This window comes from Rhinoraja longicauda, chromosome 1, assembly GCF_053455715.1.
Source record: "Rhinoraja longicauda isolate Sanriku21f chromosome 1, sRhiLon1.1, whole genome shotgun sequence".
In the NCBI taxonomy this organism is placed as follows: domain Eukaryota; kingdom Metazoa; phylum Chordata; class Chondrichthyes; order Rajiformes; family Arhynchobatidae; genus Rhinoraja; species Rhinoraja longicauda.
The window spans coordinates 57215256-57232752 of NC_135953.1; the positions used below are offsets into that span (position 1 = coordinate 57215256).

General features: G+C 40.9%; 1 protein-coding gene across 8 annotated transcripts in view; it reads right to left on the minus strand.

Annotated features, from left to right (window-relative positions):
- micu3a (mitochondrial calcium uptake 3a) overlaps positions 1-16836 on the minus strand; it is a 74676-nt gene extending 57840 nt beyond the window's left edge. For all 8 annotated transcript variants that reach the window (XM_078397952.1, XM_078397945.1, XM_078397927.1 and 5 more), the window contains exons 1-2: positions 16510-16836; positions 3833-3986 (exon numbers count right to left, since the gene is read on the minus strand). In XM_078397952.1, the coding sequence (XP_078254078.1) occupies positions 3833-3986; positions 16510-16788 (433 nt within the window). In that variant the 5' untranslated portion in view covers positions 16789-16836. The remainder of the gene's footprint in view (positions 1-3832; positions 3987-16509) is intronic.
- Positions 16837-17497: the final 661 nt, after the last annotated feature.

Here is a 17497-nt window from a genome sequence, read left to right on the forward strand (position 1 = left end):
GCAACAGAAAATTGCTGCCAAAAACCAGCACAGGGCCCCTGCAGAATGTTGTATTAGTTTGCTGTTTTGGGTGCACTACAATTTCTAAACATATATAACTCATAATTATCTTAATTTAGCTCATTTAGATTCATTGATAATTCTATTTAAACTCTAAATTTATACATGTTATACATTTTATTTAATTCAAATCAATGAATAATTCCATTCTATTTAGAACAAAAACAACAGAATTAAAGTTGTTAGAATCCCTTTATAAAATCCACACCGACCACAAAATACATTAAAAATGCACTATTCAGAAATAAAAAAGAACAGATCTCAAATAGTAAAACTGTCTGGATATTTCTTTAATGCAGCATCTAAATGGATTGAAAATGATCCAGTCAAATGAGTTACTTATAAATATATCTAGGTCATATATACCTTGGTCAAAACATTTACACTTTGCAACAGAACTCAGTGAAAAACAAAATTAAAACTACAACTAATTTTAATGGAAATCGCAAATTTGAAATTTATATTTTAAGTTATTAGCTTGAAATAAAAAAGGTTTACACAAATATTAGCATTAGTACCATATCTAAAGTATTGTTTTCTTTATGGAGCAAGATAATAAACCAACAATGCTCCCATTGACTATAATTGCCTATAATCAATGTACTTCACACAATTAGATTTGCTATGTACATATCTGGAGTTTTATTATGACTAGAACATAAAGCCATAAATTTCATGAGACTTGCATCATATCTTCAGAGTTGGGATCTTGCAAGAACCTAAACAAAGCGAGATTAGTGTCTAATAGCATGCAGTGAATTCCTCTGGACATAGGGTGTATGCAACAATGAGAAGAGGCCTCATAATAAAGGGAATTTTAAAAACATCTGGGCTGGCAAATGTAGCCTCAGAACTAACTTATTTTTATTACTCTGTCCAAACCTTTCAATCAGTACCAAAGGGTTGCTACTTACTAATAAAGTGAATGAAATTCGGCCCCAAAAATTCTCTCTCTCACATCCTCATTCTGCTGTCACTGATGCATATTATGCATACCAGGTTGCAATTTACAGCAGTCAAGCAGCCAGCGTGCCTTTGGGATGTGCGAATAGTCACATGGTCACAGGGAGAACTATGAGGCAGCAGTACTAATTTATATTTAGTTCCACATTTTCCACTCTCCATAACCTCCCCTTCCAATGTAATTTATTTCAACTTTCATCCAATGTCACACCAAATATTTTGGCTGTTAACTGACCACACCTAAGGTATAGAAGTGTGAAGACGCACACCTCCAGATTCAGGGACAGTTTCTTCCCAGCTGTTATTAGGCAACTGAATCATCCTGCCACAATCAGGGAGCAGTGCTGAACTACTATCTACCTCTTTGTTGACCCTCGGACTTTCCTTGATTGGACTTTGCTGGCTTTATCTTGCACTAAACATTATTCCCTTATCACGTATCTATACACTGTAAATGGCTCGATTGTCCTTCAGTTGACTGGATAGCACACAACAAATGCTTTTCGCTGTACCTCGGTACATGTGACAATAAACTAAACTAAACTTTCTATCTTCCACACAACAGGTGTATACTGTGGATGGTAACTTTGACAAGCAAACAGTTACCTTGATTGAGCTTCCATAAAGTTACTGATCATAAGAAGTGCTGATAGTTGAAATGTGTAACCAAGTTATTTGTAGCTAGAATAAATTTTACATGAAAGTCCATGCACAAATGCAGTAATTTGGAGTTGGTAGTGGTTGGAAAACCTAATCCTCACCTTGGCATACACCACCTTTTGCTTCCCCATATTGGACCAAATTCTGTTGCTGAATAGCCCAAGTTGTAAACTCATGGAGAGCACTGCTGACCGCCTGAGGATGTAATATAGGCAATATCTGGTGTCATAAGCCTCAATACTCTGAAAGACCCAACCAGGCTATTCCACAGTTTCTTGATAAAGATCATACCCTGCTTTCTACGTTCATGGGATTTATGTTTAGTCACCATTCTTTTCACCATAAATTCCCAAATTTACAAATAATGTATGTTTCTTTTGATATTACCAAACCCTTTATCTTTCATGTAACCTTCTTCCAATTTCTCATATAATAATAATAATAATAATACATTTTATTTATATAGCGCTTTTCAAATACTCAAAGACGCTTTACAGAGATTTTGAGAACATAGGGAAATTAATAAATAGATAAATAAGTAAATAAATAAATGAACAGAGAAAGGAGACAGTAGGTGAGGTGACCTTCAGTGGTTGAAGGCAGTGCTGAACAGGTGAGACTTCAGCGATGTTTTGAATGTGGTGAGTGTGGGGGAGTCTCTAACGGTTTGGGGTAGTGAGTTCCATAGGGTGGGAGCAGCGATGGAGAAAGCCCTGTCCCCCAGGATCTGAGTTTAGTCCGGATGTGGGGGGATAGGAGATTGGCAGCGGCAGAGCGGAGGGTGCAGGTGGGAGTGTGCCTGTGGAGGAGGTCGGTCAGGTAGGATGGGGCCAGGTTATGGAGGGCTTTGTAGGTTATGAGGAGGATTTTGTACTGGATTCTCTGGGGGATGGGGAGCCAGTGGAGTTTATAAAGGACGGGGGTGATATGGTCACGGATCGAGGTGTGTGTGAGTAGACGGGCAGCGGAGTTTTGAATGTATTGAAGTTTATTGATGATTTTTGAGGGTGCGCCATAGAGGAGGCTGTTGCAGTAGTCCAGACGGGAGGTGATGAAGGCGTGGATGAGGGTTTCTGCAGCTGTGGAGGAGAGGGATGGACGGAGACGGGCAATGTTTTTGAGGTGGAAGAAGGCTGTCTTTGTGATGTGTTTGATGTGTTTGTCGAAGGAGAGGGTTTGATCAAGGATGATTCCAAGATTCCGGATGTGAGGTGAGGTGGATACTGGGAGACCATCAATGTTGAGGATGAAGTTTTGGGTGGATTTGGTGAGCATTTTTGGACCAATGATGATGATTTCAGATTTGTTGCAATTGAGTTTGAGGAAGTTTGATTGAAGCCAAGATTTTATTTCAGTAATGCAGTTTGTCAGTGTAGAGTGTGTGGTGGAGGAGATTGATTTGGTGGAGATGAGGAGCTGGATATCATCGGCGAAGCAGTGGAAGTTGAGACCATGACGGCGGATTAATATACTCTCTATATACGAGTTGATTTTCCTTGTGTGTTCTATTCCTGATATTTGTTCTAAAACTTTTTTTCCTATTTTAATTAAACCTTGATTTTGTTCATTATCCTGGGAGTACCAGCTTTGGATGCCTCTTAATTTCTCCTCACAGGGAATCTGCTTATTCATATCGAAAGTAAACTTACCTTCAGGGCATGACATTGCTCATTCACTGCTTTCTTAGACAATGTCTCTAGTCAACCTGAATAAGATCTCTCTTCAAATCACTGAAATCAGCTGAATGTTCTAGATGGATAATTTTGACCTTTTGATTTTTCTGTAGTATAGATCTGTGTTTAAAGACAGATCTGACCATTTTAAGCAGATGTTCTTGCATTAAAATCGTCCACTTTATGCTACACTTCCATCTCCAAAAACTGGATCCAGCATTGCTGTGCTAGAAATGAAAATTAGAACTTTAATTTACATTTTATCATTTTTCCAAACCCTGCAATAAACCTTCAGCCCTAGACCCATATTTCCCCCCAGTCAATATGCCTTAGGATAAATTATGTACCCTTTATCAATGTTTCATTATGTTCACGTTTCTCTAAAATCTACATCTAAAGTCCAGCAAAGTAGCTGGTTCTTTTCCATTAAAAAAAATGTATGTATGAAATCAATTTGACAGCACAATCATACTTGCCTCTTGGTTCATCTGATGTGACAGATTCAATAAAGTCCTGTGGGGTCATGAAAAGTTGCCCATCATATTCCAATGACGTAAACAGTCTAAATCTTTGTTCCTGGGAAGAAACATACAGTTCTACATCTTCAAAATCGGTTTCTTCTATTGTATTCTGAAAAATACAAAATTAAAATGTTGGTCTTATATGTTTGGCTACTAGCATTTCTCATACAGGAGGAGCAACACAGAATGATGTTAAGTCCCTAGCATGTAAAATTACGTCAGCTTATCATATCCATTTTAATTATAGTATTTCCTAAATAAATGGACCCGAATAGGCAAAAGCAAAAGAACGCTCGTGCTTCAAAACCCACATAAAAGACGCAACAATATGACATTTTCTTCTGAGTTGCATAACAATAGTCTCATTAATAGAAAATTATAGAAGTTTAGTACAGCTGGAAATGATTTGAGCTTTTTAACTACATAAACAGTGCTGTGATCAGGCCTGATTAGATAATTAAATCATCTATTCAAGTCAAGTCAAGAGTGTTTTATTGTCATATGTCCCAGATAAAATAATGAAATTCTTACTTGCAGCAGCACAGAATATGTAAACACAGAACATTGTAAGCAATATAATTAACAAGAAAAAAAGTTCAAGAATGCAATGCCAAGCTAATTGGGTTTGATGTATCAAAAAGATGATATTTTTAAACAATGTGCAACATTTAACTGATTGCTAAGAATTAAATCTAGTAAAACTCACCTAATCTCAATCAAAGGGTATAAACTAGTAGGGATGCTCTCCATCACAAAACATAATCGTTGGCAGTAAACTCTCACCTGTCTACTTTCGGTCACAAGCATAACTCTGTCTTGTACAAGGCCACTGAACTGAACTGAACTGACAACTAGCAATTCCAGGACAAGCTGGATGTCAGATATCACTGCATCCGACTATTCAGTTTGCTGCTGGACTCATCAGATAAATAGAATACAGTAATGTAATGACCAGATGATTTACATTCTGGAAGTTGAAAAAGGGTAACATTCCTTACGATTTTTTATGTTGACCAAGCAAACAATAAATTGTGTATTATTTTTTAATGTCAGTATTTGGCATCCTTGATTTAATTTCCATGTTTTTAGGAAATGCACTATACTAGTTTTTATCAAATGTCACACCAATATCTTTTGTCTAATTAATGTATTTTGCCAAATAAAAGGTAAAGAATTCCTGAAACGCTCTTTCTAACACATTGAGTGCAATGAAACTACAGTGCATTAGAATTACTGAAAGTCAGTTTGAAAACAAGACTTATCCTAAATCTGGTATGTGATGTATACATTTCATTGGAACATATCAATAGTACAGTACCAAGGTCTCATGAATTGGAGATTAAGCACTTCCAATATTAATTTTATTACACTGCATGACATCCAATAGCTACTATTTTACCAGGAAACTGTGCGACTTTTGTCTAATTTCCCATAATTGTTTTTTATTAAGTAAATGGAAATCCTAACAATCAAAACAAACACCTAAACAAAGGCCTTTAACACCAAATATTAATTGCTAGGCTCTCTGTGTGGCCCAATCTGCTGTCTATTCCCATTTAAAAATATGTTAACATAACATCTTAAATGGGGCTGCTGGTGGGGGGGGGGGGGAATCGCAGTTTATGTGTATTGATCCACCTCTAGTTTCTTAATTGCACAACAACTTGCTTGTTCATGTGCCAGTTAGTATGATCAGCTTTTTCCATCTTCAAACAATCCCCACTCACACAGATGTACAGACATTTTTTCCTCATTTCTACCATCAAATGATATCAAAAGCATTGGACAAAGTTTTAAAATTCAGAGGGGAAATTTATGATTTTGTTTAGAAAGCATACTGTATATCACAGAATTAATGCAATGTTAAGACACGAGTTGTAGGTTTTGTTTTCTAGAACCGTAGAAAATGAAGCAATCTTACAAAATGATAGAGAGGCAAAAGGAGGGAGATTCAGGAAGCATGTTTGAGATTCAATTCACTCCAGTGAGTCATCTGCAGGCTCTCTCGGAAGCTGGAGTTGATATGCACAAATAAACAGATTTTCAGAGGACTTCACGATGGAGAAAGAGAGAGGCAAAAAGTGAGGGGAGGGCAATGGGGATCAGCATGCAAGAAAGATGGGGAGCAGCAAGGGGGAGGAAGGTGTGAATGAATTGTACAGCTTGAGGTGGTTGGTACCCAATGCTTCTCAATGACAGCTATGCCAGAACTGTTTAGAGAAGACACTAAAAACGTCTCCTATAGGAAAAAAAATCAAATTATGGAACATTTAGATGTCATGTGCCATATTTTACTTTTTTGGAAGAATTCATTCAATGCTAATTTTCATTTTCCAATAATTCTAAGTAATGCATGCTATCAAAAATTCAAGAAGGTAGAATTTAGCAAAATATACTCATTAGTCACAGGATGTAACAATTCACGTTACCAAAATGAACCTGAAACTGGAAAATGGAAATGAACACCCTTTGCCATGAATTTACTTACCTCTTGATAATTATGCACTATTAAGCTTCATATAAACAATAACAGCAGCAATTTCCTTTTGAGCATTTGTCCACATCCGTGGTTATCAGCATTATCCAAGTATCTACGTAATGCTACAAGCAGAATAACAACTGCACAACTACCTTGAACTATTCCCTAATTTACAATTTAAACCTATTTGTTGACACAGGTGTACATTGATCACTACTGAACGCAATCTCTGCAATCAAATCTGAGCCTTCTCAATTAATTAAGAGATACAAACAGCTTAAAACATGTCCTTAAAAAGTATTTAAAAGTCTATAAAAATAGTTCCATCTTAATGTATTAAAACATTATAAAGCCGTTTCTATAGTTTTAAATTTGGCTTCTATTCCTGCAACCACACAGTTTCAGCTTCTTCAACCTTTGCATTCCTCCACCATTAGCAACTTGTGCTTCAGCTTATCTAGGCAATTCCTTTCCAAACTTCAAAGTCTCTTTACCTCTTTCAATCCTCCATAAAGATGTTCTTTTAAACTACTCTCTAAAATGTCATAAATATCTCTGAATAAATCATAAGCATAAAGTTCTTTGAAATGCATCAATTGTTACAAAAACAAATAGGGTGCTCATTTTGACTACCTTGTTAAATGATGTATTTTTCAGAAATGCTGGTTGGAGGAGGAAAATATTGGGTGGATTTCCTCATCATCATTAATTATTAGAATGGATTATTTAATATTATCCTGAATCAATTAGAAAAAAACAGGAGCTTGATTTAACATCTTATCCAAATGAAGCAATACCAGCACACTTTGTTAATTCATATTGTTTTTTTGTAAAATGTGTACTTCACTGGAAATATTTCACACTGATTATCTGCAAGGAAGGATCATTAGAGCTTTTACTGGACTTAAGTCTAATAAATGCTCAAATTCAGAGTAACATTTTCTAACCAAACAGTGTAAAATACTTGTCAGAATTTAAAGTTCATTTTAATTCTTGAAGTTTTCCTAATTCCCTTCAATCAAATGCTCAAATGAATTCAAATAAAGCACAGCAATAGATATTCCTTATAAATTGGTTGTACTCTGTATCATTGTCTTAAGTACTAACTAAAAGCAAGGTTCACTGCCAATACATTGTCTCACATTACCTTGAACCAACACCATTAAATTTTTACTTTGGTTTTCTCATGATGACCTGATTGAGTTCCAGATAAAGAATTCACAACCATTCAAGGAAAACAGGTGCCAACCAATTGTACAAAGCTTCAAGAAAATAAACAGACAATTTAATCTTTCATCTTACTTTGTACAACACATAAGCCTTTCATCACGCGTGAACATACCCAAGTGATAACGTTTGCCACTTATGGTAAATAGTGAAAATTTAGCCTAACATCAATCCAGAGCTCCCCAATAAATAAATAATTTTATCTTTGCATTGGAATACAATACAAACGGAAGGAGTATAGAATTTAAAAAATTGCATTGGCAAAATAGCTTATGTGACCATTAGCAATTGGTTTCTTCCTCATATTCACACTTGCTATTGCTGCAAAAATACTTAGGTCACAATCTGAAAGGTGAAATAAATTAATTAACTTTTACAAATTACATGGCAGTTTTACATGGTTTTGATTATCATCTTTAAATCACATAAAGACTAAAGTTTTAAATAAAGCAAAAACTATGAGGATGACACATAAATAAAAAAAAGTTCCTTTAAATGTTTCTGATTTATAATGATTAATACTTCAGGTTGCTATAAAAGTTGCCACTTCCAATTTTTTTTAACAGAAAACCAGAAGGAACAGAGCGTTAACGTGCAAAGAAAATGTTCAAGTTTAATTACAAAAAAATCTGCTTTGTCCACATTTTTCAAATTCCAAGTTCTTTTCAACAGCCAGCCAATATCTGGTATTACCATGTTTGGCATTTATTCCTTGGAGCGCAGGAGGCTGAGGGGTGATTTTACAGAGGTGTATAATATCATGAAGGAAATAAATAAATGCAGAGCAATTACCTAGGGTAGGGGAAATCAAGACCCGAAGAGGATAGGTTTGAGATGAGAGGAAAGATTTGATAGATACCCAAGGGTCAACCTTTTCACACATAGTGTTGGATATAAGAAACAAGCTCCCAGAGGCAGGTACAATTCACCATTTAAAAAACATTTGGCCATGATTGGGTAAATGGTAGATTTGATGGGACATTTTGTTGAACATGGACAAGTTTGGCCGAAGGGACTATTTTCATGCTATTAATGCACAAGCACAAGCATAAAGCCGTAAAGATTTTGATCAAAATATTATCGCATAACTATCAATGATGGTCATCATTAAAGTGTAGATTAAAGAGAAACTTCCATCATCCATAGGCTCAAAGTAGAAAATGAGAAGCACAGTACGTTAACTTATTGCTTCTGCCGTCTCTCTCCAGAAACGTACCAGAGAAATACATCGAAAGTCATGAAGTTTATGATAATTATACGGTGGAAACCTACTGAACATGTCAGAAAAAAAGGATATTCATTTGTCTCGTGGAAACTTTGGTGCTTTAATTAATGTCAAACAACCCCTCTGACGCAGAAAATTAACTTTTACCAGCATGAAATTACATTCCTTCAGATTTTGTAAGAAAATAACTGCAGATGCTGGTACAAATCGAAGTTATTTATTTCACAAAATGCTGGAGTAACTCAGCAGGTCAGGCAGCATCTCAGGAGAGAATAAATGTGTGACGTTTCGGGTCGAGACCCTTCTTCAGTCTGAAGAAGGGACTCGACCCGAAACGTCACCCATTCTCTCTTCCTTCAGATTTTAATCATCTCGATCTGAATCATAGAATTGTCGTGACAAGAGGTGGTCATTAGACCCATTGAGTCTGTTCCAGCTCAAAGAAGAGTCGAATAAGTCCCATTCACCTACCCTTTTCCCAAAGCCCTCAATTTATATCTCGAATATATTTAAAGATGCTGCCTCTCAAGACTCTGAGATTCACAACTCTCTAAAAGATTATTTTTCTGATCTGATTAAAATGAGCAACCACTTATACTCAAACTAAAGCCCTTAGTTCTAGATAGTCTCATTCAGAGAAACATTTCCCTCAGCATCTACATTCCATCAGAATCTCACTCGCTTCAGTAAGTTCTTCTCTCTTAACAGGTATAACAGAGCTTTATTTGTCGTTCGGCACCGAAGTACCGAACGAAACTACACAGCAGCCATAGAAAAAAAAGAACACAAGACACATAACCCCAACACAAACGTCCATCAGTGACTCCAAACACCCCCTCACTGTGATGGAGGCAACAAAACTTCCACTCTCCTCCCCACGCCCACGGACAGACAGCTCGTCCCCAACCGACCCGCACAGTCCCCGCACCGGGCGCTGAAACGTCTCGCGGCCGAACCGGGCGATGAAAGGCCCGCGACCAAGCCTTGCGCAGCTAAGTCCCGTGGCCGAGCCGCACCGGGCGATGCAAAGCCCCGTGGTCGAGCCGCACCAGCGATGTAAAGTCCCGCGGCCGAGCCGCACCGGGCGATGTAAAGTCCCGTGGTCGAGCCGCACCGGGCGATGTTAAGTCCCGCAGCCGAGCCGCACCAGTGATGAAAAGTCCCGCAGCCGAGCTGCACCGGGCGATGTTAAGCCCCGCAGCCGAGCCGCACCGGGCGATGTAAAGTCCCGCAGCCGAGCCGCACCGGGCGATGTAAAGTCCCGTGGTCGAGCCGCACCGGGCGATGTAAAGTCCCGCAGCCGAGCCGCACCAGCGATGTAAAGTCCAGCGGCCGAGCCGCACCGGGCACTGTTAAGTCCCGTGGCCAAGCCGCACCGGGCGATGTAAAGCCCCGCGGCCAAGCCGCACCGAGCGATGTAAAGTCCAGCGGCCAAGCCGCACCGGGCGATGTTAGGCCCCGCAGCCGAGCCGCACCCCGCGCCGTGAGGAAGAGAAAAGTTTCCCCCACCCACCCACCCACACCACCACCCCCTCCCACACGTACACAACCAAAAAAATATATAAAAACCATCCCAACACCGACACACAACAAAAATAAAAAGAAAAAAAGACGAACAGACTGCTAGCAAGCCGCTGCCGTTATAGTCGAACAAGTAGACTCAACTTGTTCAACCTTTCCTCGTATATCAACCTCTTAATCCCAGTAAACCACCTGCGCTGCTGCCAGTGTAAACACACCGTTCCTTAAACATGGACACAAGTATCGCGTGCTATACTTCAGATGGAAATCACCTGTGTCTTGTAAAATTGCATTAACATTTTCCTACTTTCATACTTGGTTTGTGCATGCAAACTTTGTTTTTCCTGGCCAAGGACCACAGACCCCTTTCAATAAACAATAGACAATAGGTGCAGGAGTAGGCCATTCAGCCCTTCGAGCCAGCACCGCCATTCAATGCGATCATGGCTGATCACTCCCAATCAGTACTCCGTTCCTGCCTTCTCCCCATACCCCCTCACTCCGCTATCCTTGAGCTCTATCCAGCTCTCTCTTGAAAGCATCCAACAAACTGGCCTCCACTGCCTTCTGAGGCAGAGAATACCACACCTTCACCACTCTCTGACTGAAAAAGTTCTTCCTCATCTCCATTCTAAATGGCCTACCCCTTATTCTTAAACTGTGGCCCCTTGTTCTGGACTCCCCCAACATTGGGAACATGTTTCCCGCCTCTAATGTGTCCAATCCCCTAATTATCTTATATGTTTCAATAAGATCCCCCCTCATCCTTCTAAATTCCAGTGTATACAAGCCTAATTGCTCCAGCCTTTCAACATACGACAGTCCCGCCATTCCGGGAATTAACCTAGTGAACCTACGCTGCACGCCCTCAATAGCAAGAATATCCTTCCTCAAATTTGGAGACCAAAACTGCACACAGTACTCCAGGTGCGGTCTCACCAGGGCCCGGTACAACTGTAGAAGGACCTCTTTGCTCCTATACTCAACTCCTCTTGTTATGAAGGCCAACATTCCATTGGCTTTCTTCACTGCCTGCTGTACCTGCATGCTTCCTTTTAGTGACTGATGCACTAGGACACCCAGATCTCGTTGAACATCCCCTCTTCCTAACTTGACACCATTCAGATAATAATCTGCCTTTCTATTCTTACTTCCAAAGTGAATAACCTCACACTTATCTTCATTAAACTGCATCTGCCATGTATCCGCCCACTCACACAACCTGTCCAAGTCACCCTGCAGCCTTATTGCATCTTCCTCACAATTCACACTACCCCCCAGCTTAGTATCATCTGCAAATTTGCTAATGGTACTTTTAATCCCTTCATCTAAGTCATTAATGTATATCGTAAATAGCTGGGGTCCCAGCACCGAACCTTGCGGTCACTGCCTGCCATTCCGAAAGGGACCCATTTATCCCCACTCTTTGCTTTCTGTCTGTCAACCAATTTTCTATCCATGTCAGTACCCTACCCCCAATACCATGTGCTCTAATTTTGCCCACTAATCTCCTATGTGGGACCTTGTCGAAGGCTTTCTGAAAGTCGAGGTACACCACATCCACTGACTCTCCCCTGTCAATTTTCCTAGTTACATCCTCAAAAAATTCCAGTAGATTTGTCAAGCATGATTTCCCCTTCGTAAATCCATGCTGACTCGGAATGATCCTGTTACTGCTATCCAAATGCTCAGCAATTTCGTCTTTTATAATTGACTCCAGCATCTTCCTCACCACTGATGTCAGACTAACTGGTCTATAATTACCCGTTTTCTCTCTCCCTCCTTTCTTAAAAAGTGGGATAACATTTCTATCCTCCAATCCACAGGAACTGATCCTGAATCTATAGAACATTGAAAAATGATCTCCAATGCTTCCACTATTTCTAGAGCCACCTCCTTAAGTACCCTGGGATGCAGACCATCAGGCCCTGGGGATTTATCAGCCTTCAGTCCCATCAGTCTACCCAAAACCATTTCCTGCCTAATGTGGATTTCCTTCAGTTCCTCCATCACCCTAGGTTCTCCGGCCCCTAGAACATTTGGGAGATTGTGTGTATCTTCCTCATAATAGATCCAAAGTAACGGTTTAACTCGTCTGCCATTTCTTTGTTCCCCATAATAAATTCCCCTGCTTCTGTCTTCAAGGGACCCACATTTGCCTTGACTATTTTTTTCCTCAGGAAATAACCTTTCCTGGGTTATTTTGCAGAATCAGCTTTTAAATAGTTTGCTCTCATTCTTCCTTTCAGTTGATAGCCTCACATTTTTCCAAATTATCTGCCAACTCCCACTCATTTCATCCATTTATATTTGTTATTCTTTTAAGAGACGCAAGGTTTACAGACTGAGTCAGCATTTAATTGCCCATCCCTAATTGTCCTTGATAAGTCAAGAGTCATGTCAAAAGAGTTTAATTGTCATATGTACTGAAAACGGAATGTTGAAATTCTTACTTGCAGCAACATAACATGTCTATAAACACAGTACTCAAAGATAACATAATAAATGAAAATAAAGTATCACCGAGGATGTGTCACCCCAACATTTTATTTTGTTTCTTCCACCTTGTTGGAGACGATACAGAAGCTTGAAAGCTCAATGTCCAAATGTCTTCTGAAAATCAAAATACACCACACGTACTAGTTCTCTTCCCCTGCCCCACAGATCCTGCACAATTTCCTCCAGTTGTTTTTGCTCCAGATTCCAGCATCTGCAGTGTTTTATTTCTACAAACAGCAAATCAATATGGTCTTGTTCCTTTAGTAGAGAATGTAACACTTTTGAACTTTTTAAATATTATTCTGTTCTACCTAATCTAATGCTCTAACGTCCACCAGAGGACTAAAATCTCAGTACCTGATAGATTCAAGCAGTATAAGAATCATGTGACTGGTAACTCCTCTCATTCTGTGCTGTTTGGTAGATGGTGTTTCCTGGGGTATACTGCTATCCGAGAGTATGTGGAAATGGTGCTGTTCTATTGCGTGTATGGGGCTCACGGTCACCATTATTTTTTTCCCCGGCTTTCCAGAGCAGGAGTAGAACTGCAGCAAAATATCAGCCACGTGCTTGTCTGCCTGTGCAGCGCTTCAAAGGGATGTCACGGAACAATACAGGTACCTACTTATAATCTTACACTGATCAAGTAAAGCATTGGACTATTAGTTCTCCCTCACCTACTATTCACTCAAAAGCAATACAACCTAAAACCTTCAGAGCACTCCTAACAACTTTCTGAACCTAACTGAGTGACTCAATCTCCTTTCTTGAAAAGAGTTACAAATGCAAATGTGATAATTTATTCAGAAGGGTATCTTCACGTAAAATACACATTACATTAAAAAAAAGATATCTGCATCTAGTGTTAATGGGCTTGTAAAGCTGCAGCAAGTAAGAATGTTCAATGTACCGTTCTCGGTACATATGAGAACTAAACATTTTTGAATCTCTCGTTTATTTAGAGGTTAGTACTAGCAAGTCCTTTTTAAAGTCTATCATTCAACATTATAAAAAGCACTACCATGGTCGTTGTTAAAAATATCACTGATATATTTATTTTCATGTTCAACACAAAGTATATCTGGCTCCCAAGAAGTCTTAACCTATATACTAAAACACTTGTTTGTTTGCTTGTTCCTGAACTACGGCCAAAACGGTGCATGTTAGTGCGACAATTTTAGGCCCACCTTACTCACCATCGTCCCGTGGTCATTTAGAAGAAGTTTAATTGAAATTGGTGTTATATTTTTAAAGTTATTCACATTTTAAAGTAAAAGAAAACGCGCATGCACAGTTGGGGCCCGGTTGATTTGGTACTTATGCAGGATGACTGCTGCATCCGTGCGTGCGCAGAACAAACACGTCCGCATCTGGGGCCCCGTTGATCTCGGGTAGGGGGAGGGGGATGGGAGGGAGAGAGAGAGAGAGAGACAATGAGAGAGATTATGTTTTTGTAAAATTATGTAATTATGGAGTTGCAATATGTGGCGAAACTAAAGCATTCTCCCTCAATGCAAGCAACGAAATAGGACTTACATTGTTAAATAATGACACGCTCATTTCACGTGAGGGGTTTCTTTTAAAATATTTATTCATCTGCATGTTGTTTTCAGTACTAAACAGGGCAAATTTCATATTATTCAATTTATTTAAACCTCTGTTGTGCACTTTCATTTAATTTTAAGCTTACATGCACAAATCTGGCAGCAAACAAAAAGTGTCAAAATCTTAAAAGAGGTCCATATGACTTTAAGAAAGTACTTAGTTGGTTCGAAGCAGCAAAAAATGTGAGAAACACTTCATGTTTTATGCTGTATTCGAGTATATACAAAGATATGAACTGCCAAAATAGTGTTCCTCATAGAATACGTCAGCCTGAAACAAAAAGCTTCAAACATTTCCTAGGGTATTTCAAAACATTCTTGTCTGAACTTAAATAAAACATAAAATAAAAGGAAGGACATTCAAATGAACAGAGCAAAGAGTTTCAAAGAAGCACAGTAGCGCAGCAGTAAAGTTGCTGCCTTACAGTGCTTGCAGCGCCAGAGGTCCAGGTTCGACCCTGGTGCTGTCTGTATGGAGTTTGTACATTCTCCCTGTGATCGCGTGGGTTTTCTCCAAGATCCTCAGTTTCCACCCACACTCCAAAGACGTACAGGTATGTATGTAAATTGGCTTGGTAAATGTAAAAAATTGTCCTTAGTGTGTGTAGGATAGTGTTAATATGCGGGGATCGCTGGTCTGTGAAGACCAGGTGGGCCGAAGGGCTTATTTTCGCGCTGTATCTCTAAACTAAACTAAAACTAAGTAACTAGGTAGGTTTCTGGAATAGGGAAAAAATTGAGAGATAAGGAAGGGTGAGAAGGAAGAAAGGGGTAGATCATTTGGACCAATTATAACATGACAGAGCTTTATTTGTCGTTCGGTACCGAAGTACCGAACGAAACTACATAGCAGTCATAGAAAAAAAGAACACAAGACACATAACCCCAACACAAACATCCATCACAGTGACTCCAAACACCCCCTCACTGTGATGGAGGCAACAAAACTTCCACTCTCTTCCCCACGCCCACGGACAGACAGCTCGTCCCCAACCGACCCGCACAGTCCCCGCACCGGGCGCTGAAACGTCTCGCGGCCGAACCGGGCGATGAAAGGCCCGCGACCATACGTAATTTGCACACAGTAAGATCCCACGAGCAGCAGTAATGAAAAGCCTGCTAATATATTTTTAATAACACTGAGGAATATCAGTCAGAACATCAGGCTATAACCATCTTGGTACCCTCTAAAACCCACCAAGAGGCCAAAAAACTCTTCTTCAGAAGATGGCACAAATGTGTCTTTTATTTTATTATGTTTGGCTGCCACTTTAAAAACCAACATTTAGTTCCAACTCCTAATTTAGTGGTTTATGGCTACTAGTTTGTTTCACATCAAATAAGAATCAACCATGTGAGGCGAATATGAAGTCAGCTGCAGTGAGTCACTACAAAAGTACTGCTGTAGTGGGTCATGAACTCAATCCTCTGGATTACTACTGAGTCACTCACTATAAGGCATGGTCAGGCCACATGTGGAGCATGGTGAGCAATTTTGGGCACCATATCTGAGGAAGGATGGGCTGGCTCTGGAGAGGGTCCAGAAGAGGTTTATGAGAATGATCCCAGGAATGAGTGGGTTAACATATGATGAGCGTTTGATGAAATAAACCTCTGCAGTTCTCTAAGAGTTTGGAAATCTGTTCTAATAGTCCCTTCTGAGGTTTGGGGTCATTTTTTAAGTTGGATAACAGTCCTGAAAATAGGTAATGTATTTTTTCAGTTGGTGGTGCTGCATAGCCACTGCCAGACCAGCTGAGCACGGTGCATCCTCGATTCTCCGAGAGTAGGTCAGGACAGGATCACTGGGAGGCGCTGGCAACGAATGATACAGCATCCCAAGGACATATGCCGGTGCAAAAAAAAAGCGTAGTCTTGTGAAGAGAGATTGCTGAATATTATGCACCAATTGTCAATGATATTATTGCGAGTAATCTTCTATTTGCACTGTGATGCATTGGTCTGTTTGGTGACAGGTGGTTGTTGGAAGCGGAGCGGTCTGTCGATCTGCCGACCGCGGAGCTTCTACATCCCACTCACACGCTGACCCTGTACACACCGGGGTTGCGGCTCCTACCTTGGCCCGTCCCTTGGCTTTCACAACCGGCACATCCACGGAGGGCAGAGGCAGAGGCAGAGCCCACCACCTGCTCCCAGCGTCCGACTCCGCGTCGTAGCAACACCAGGCTGCCGCCGCCGCCGCGCCGCACGCCACCGCCACGCAGAGCCCTCGCCTCCCAGCAGCAGCCGGCATCGGTACCGGCAGCCACTCGCCCCCTGGCTGCGGGCCGGGCCGCCCAGGGCATAGCTTGCATCGCCAGCGCTGCAGCGACGCGAGTCTCCGGAGGGCGGCCATTGCTGCGGACCGTTAACGAGCGGCCGCGAGCAGCAGCAGCACTCCCCGCCCCCCCCGCACCACGCGCCGCCACCTCTCGCGAGACGGGCGGGCGCGTGCCATGTGCAGACCGCACTGCAGTGGTCAACCCCGTATAGCGGTCTGTATGGACCCAAGACCACTTGCAATTGTAACCATCTGTACACTGCAGAGGTCAACCCTGTGTAGCCTTGTGTAGCCTTGTGTGTGGACCCAAGACCACTTACAATTGTAACCATCTGTATACTGCAATGGTCAACCCCGTATAACGGTCTGCAAGGACCCAAGACCATTTGCAATTATAACCATATGTACACTGCAGTGGTCACCCCCGTATAGCCGTGTCTGTGGACCCAAGACCATTTGCAATTGTAATCATGTGCAGCCGGATCGCGACTCGCACTACAGACTGCAGAGCGCAGTGGTCAACCCCGTGTAGCTGTGTGTATGGGCCCAAGTCCATTTGCAATTGTAATCATGTGCAGTCTGGGCGCGACTCGCAGTGCAGGTTGTAGACCTGTCTAAGGACCCAAGACCATTTGCAATTGTAATAATCTATAGACCGCAGTGGTCAATGCCGTGTGTGTGGACGCAAGATCATTTGCAATTGTAATCATGTGCAGCCTGAGCACGGGCGCGACTCGCAGTGCAGACTGCAGACCGCAGTGGTCAACCCCATGTAGCCGTGTGT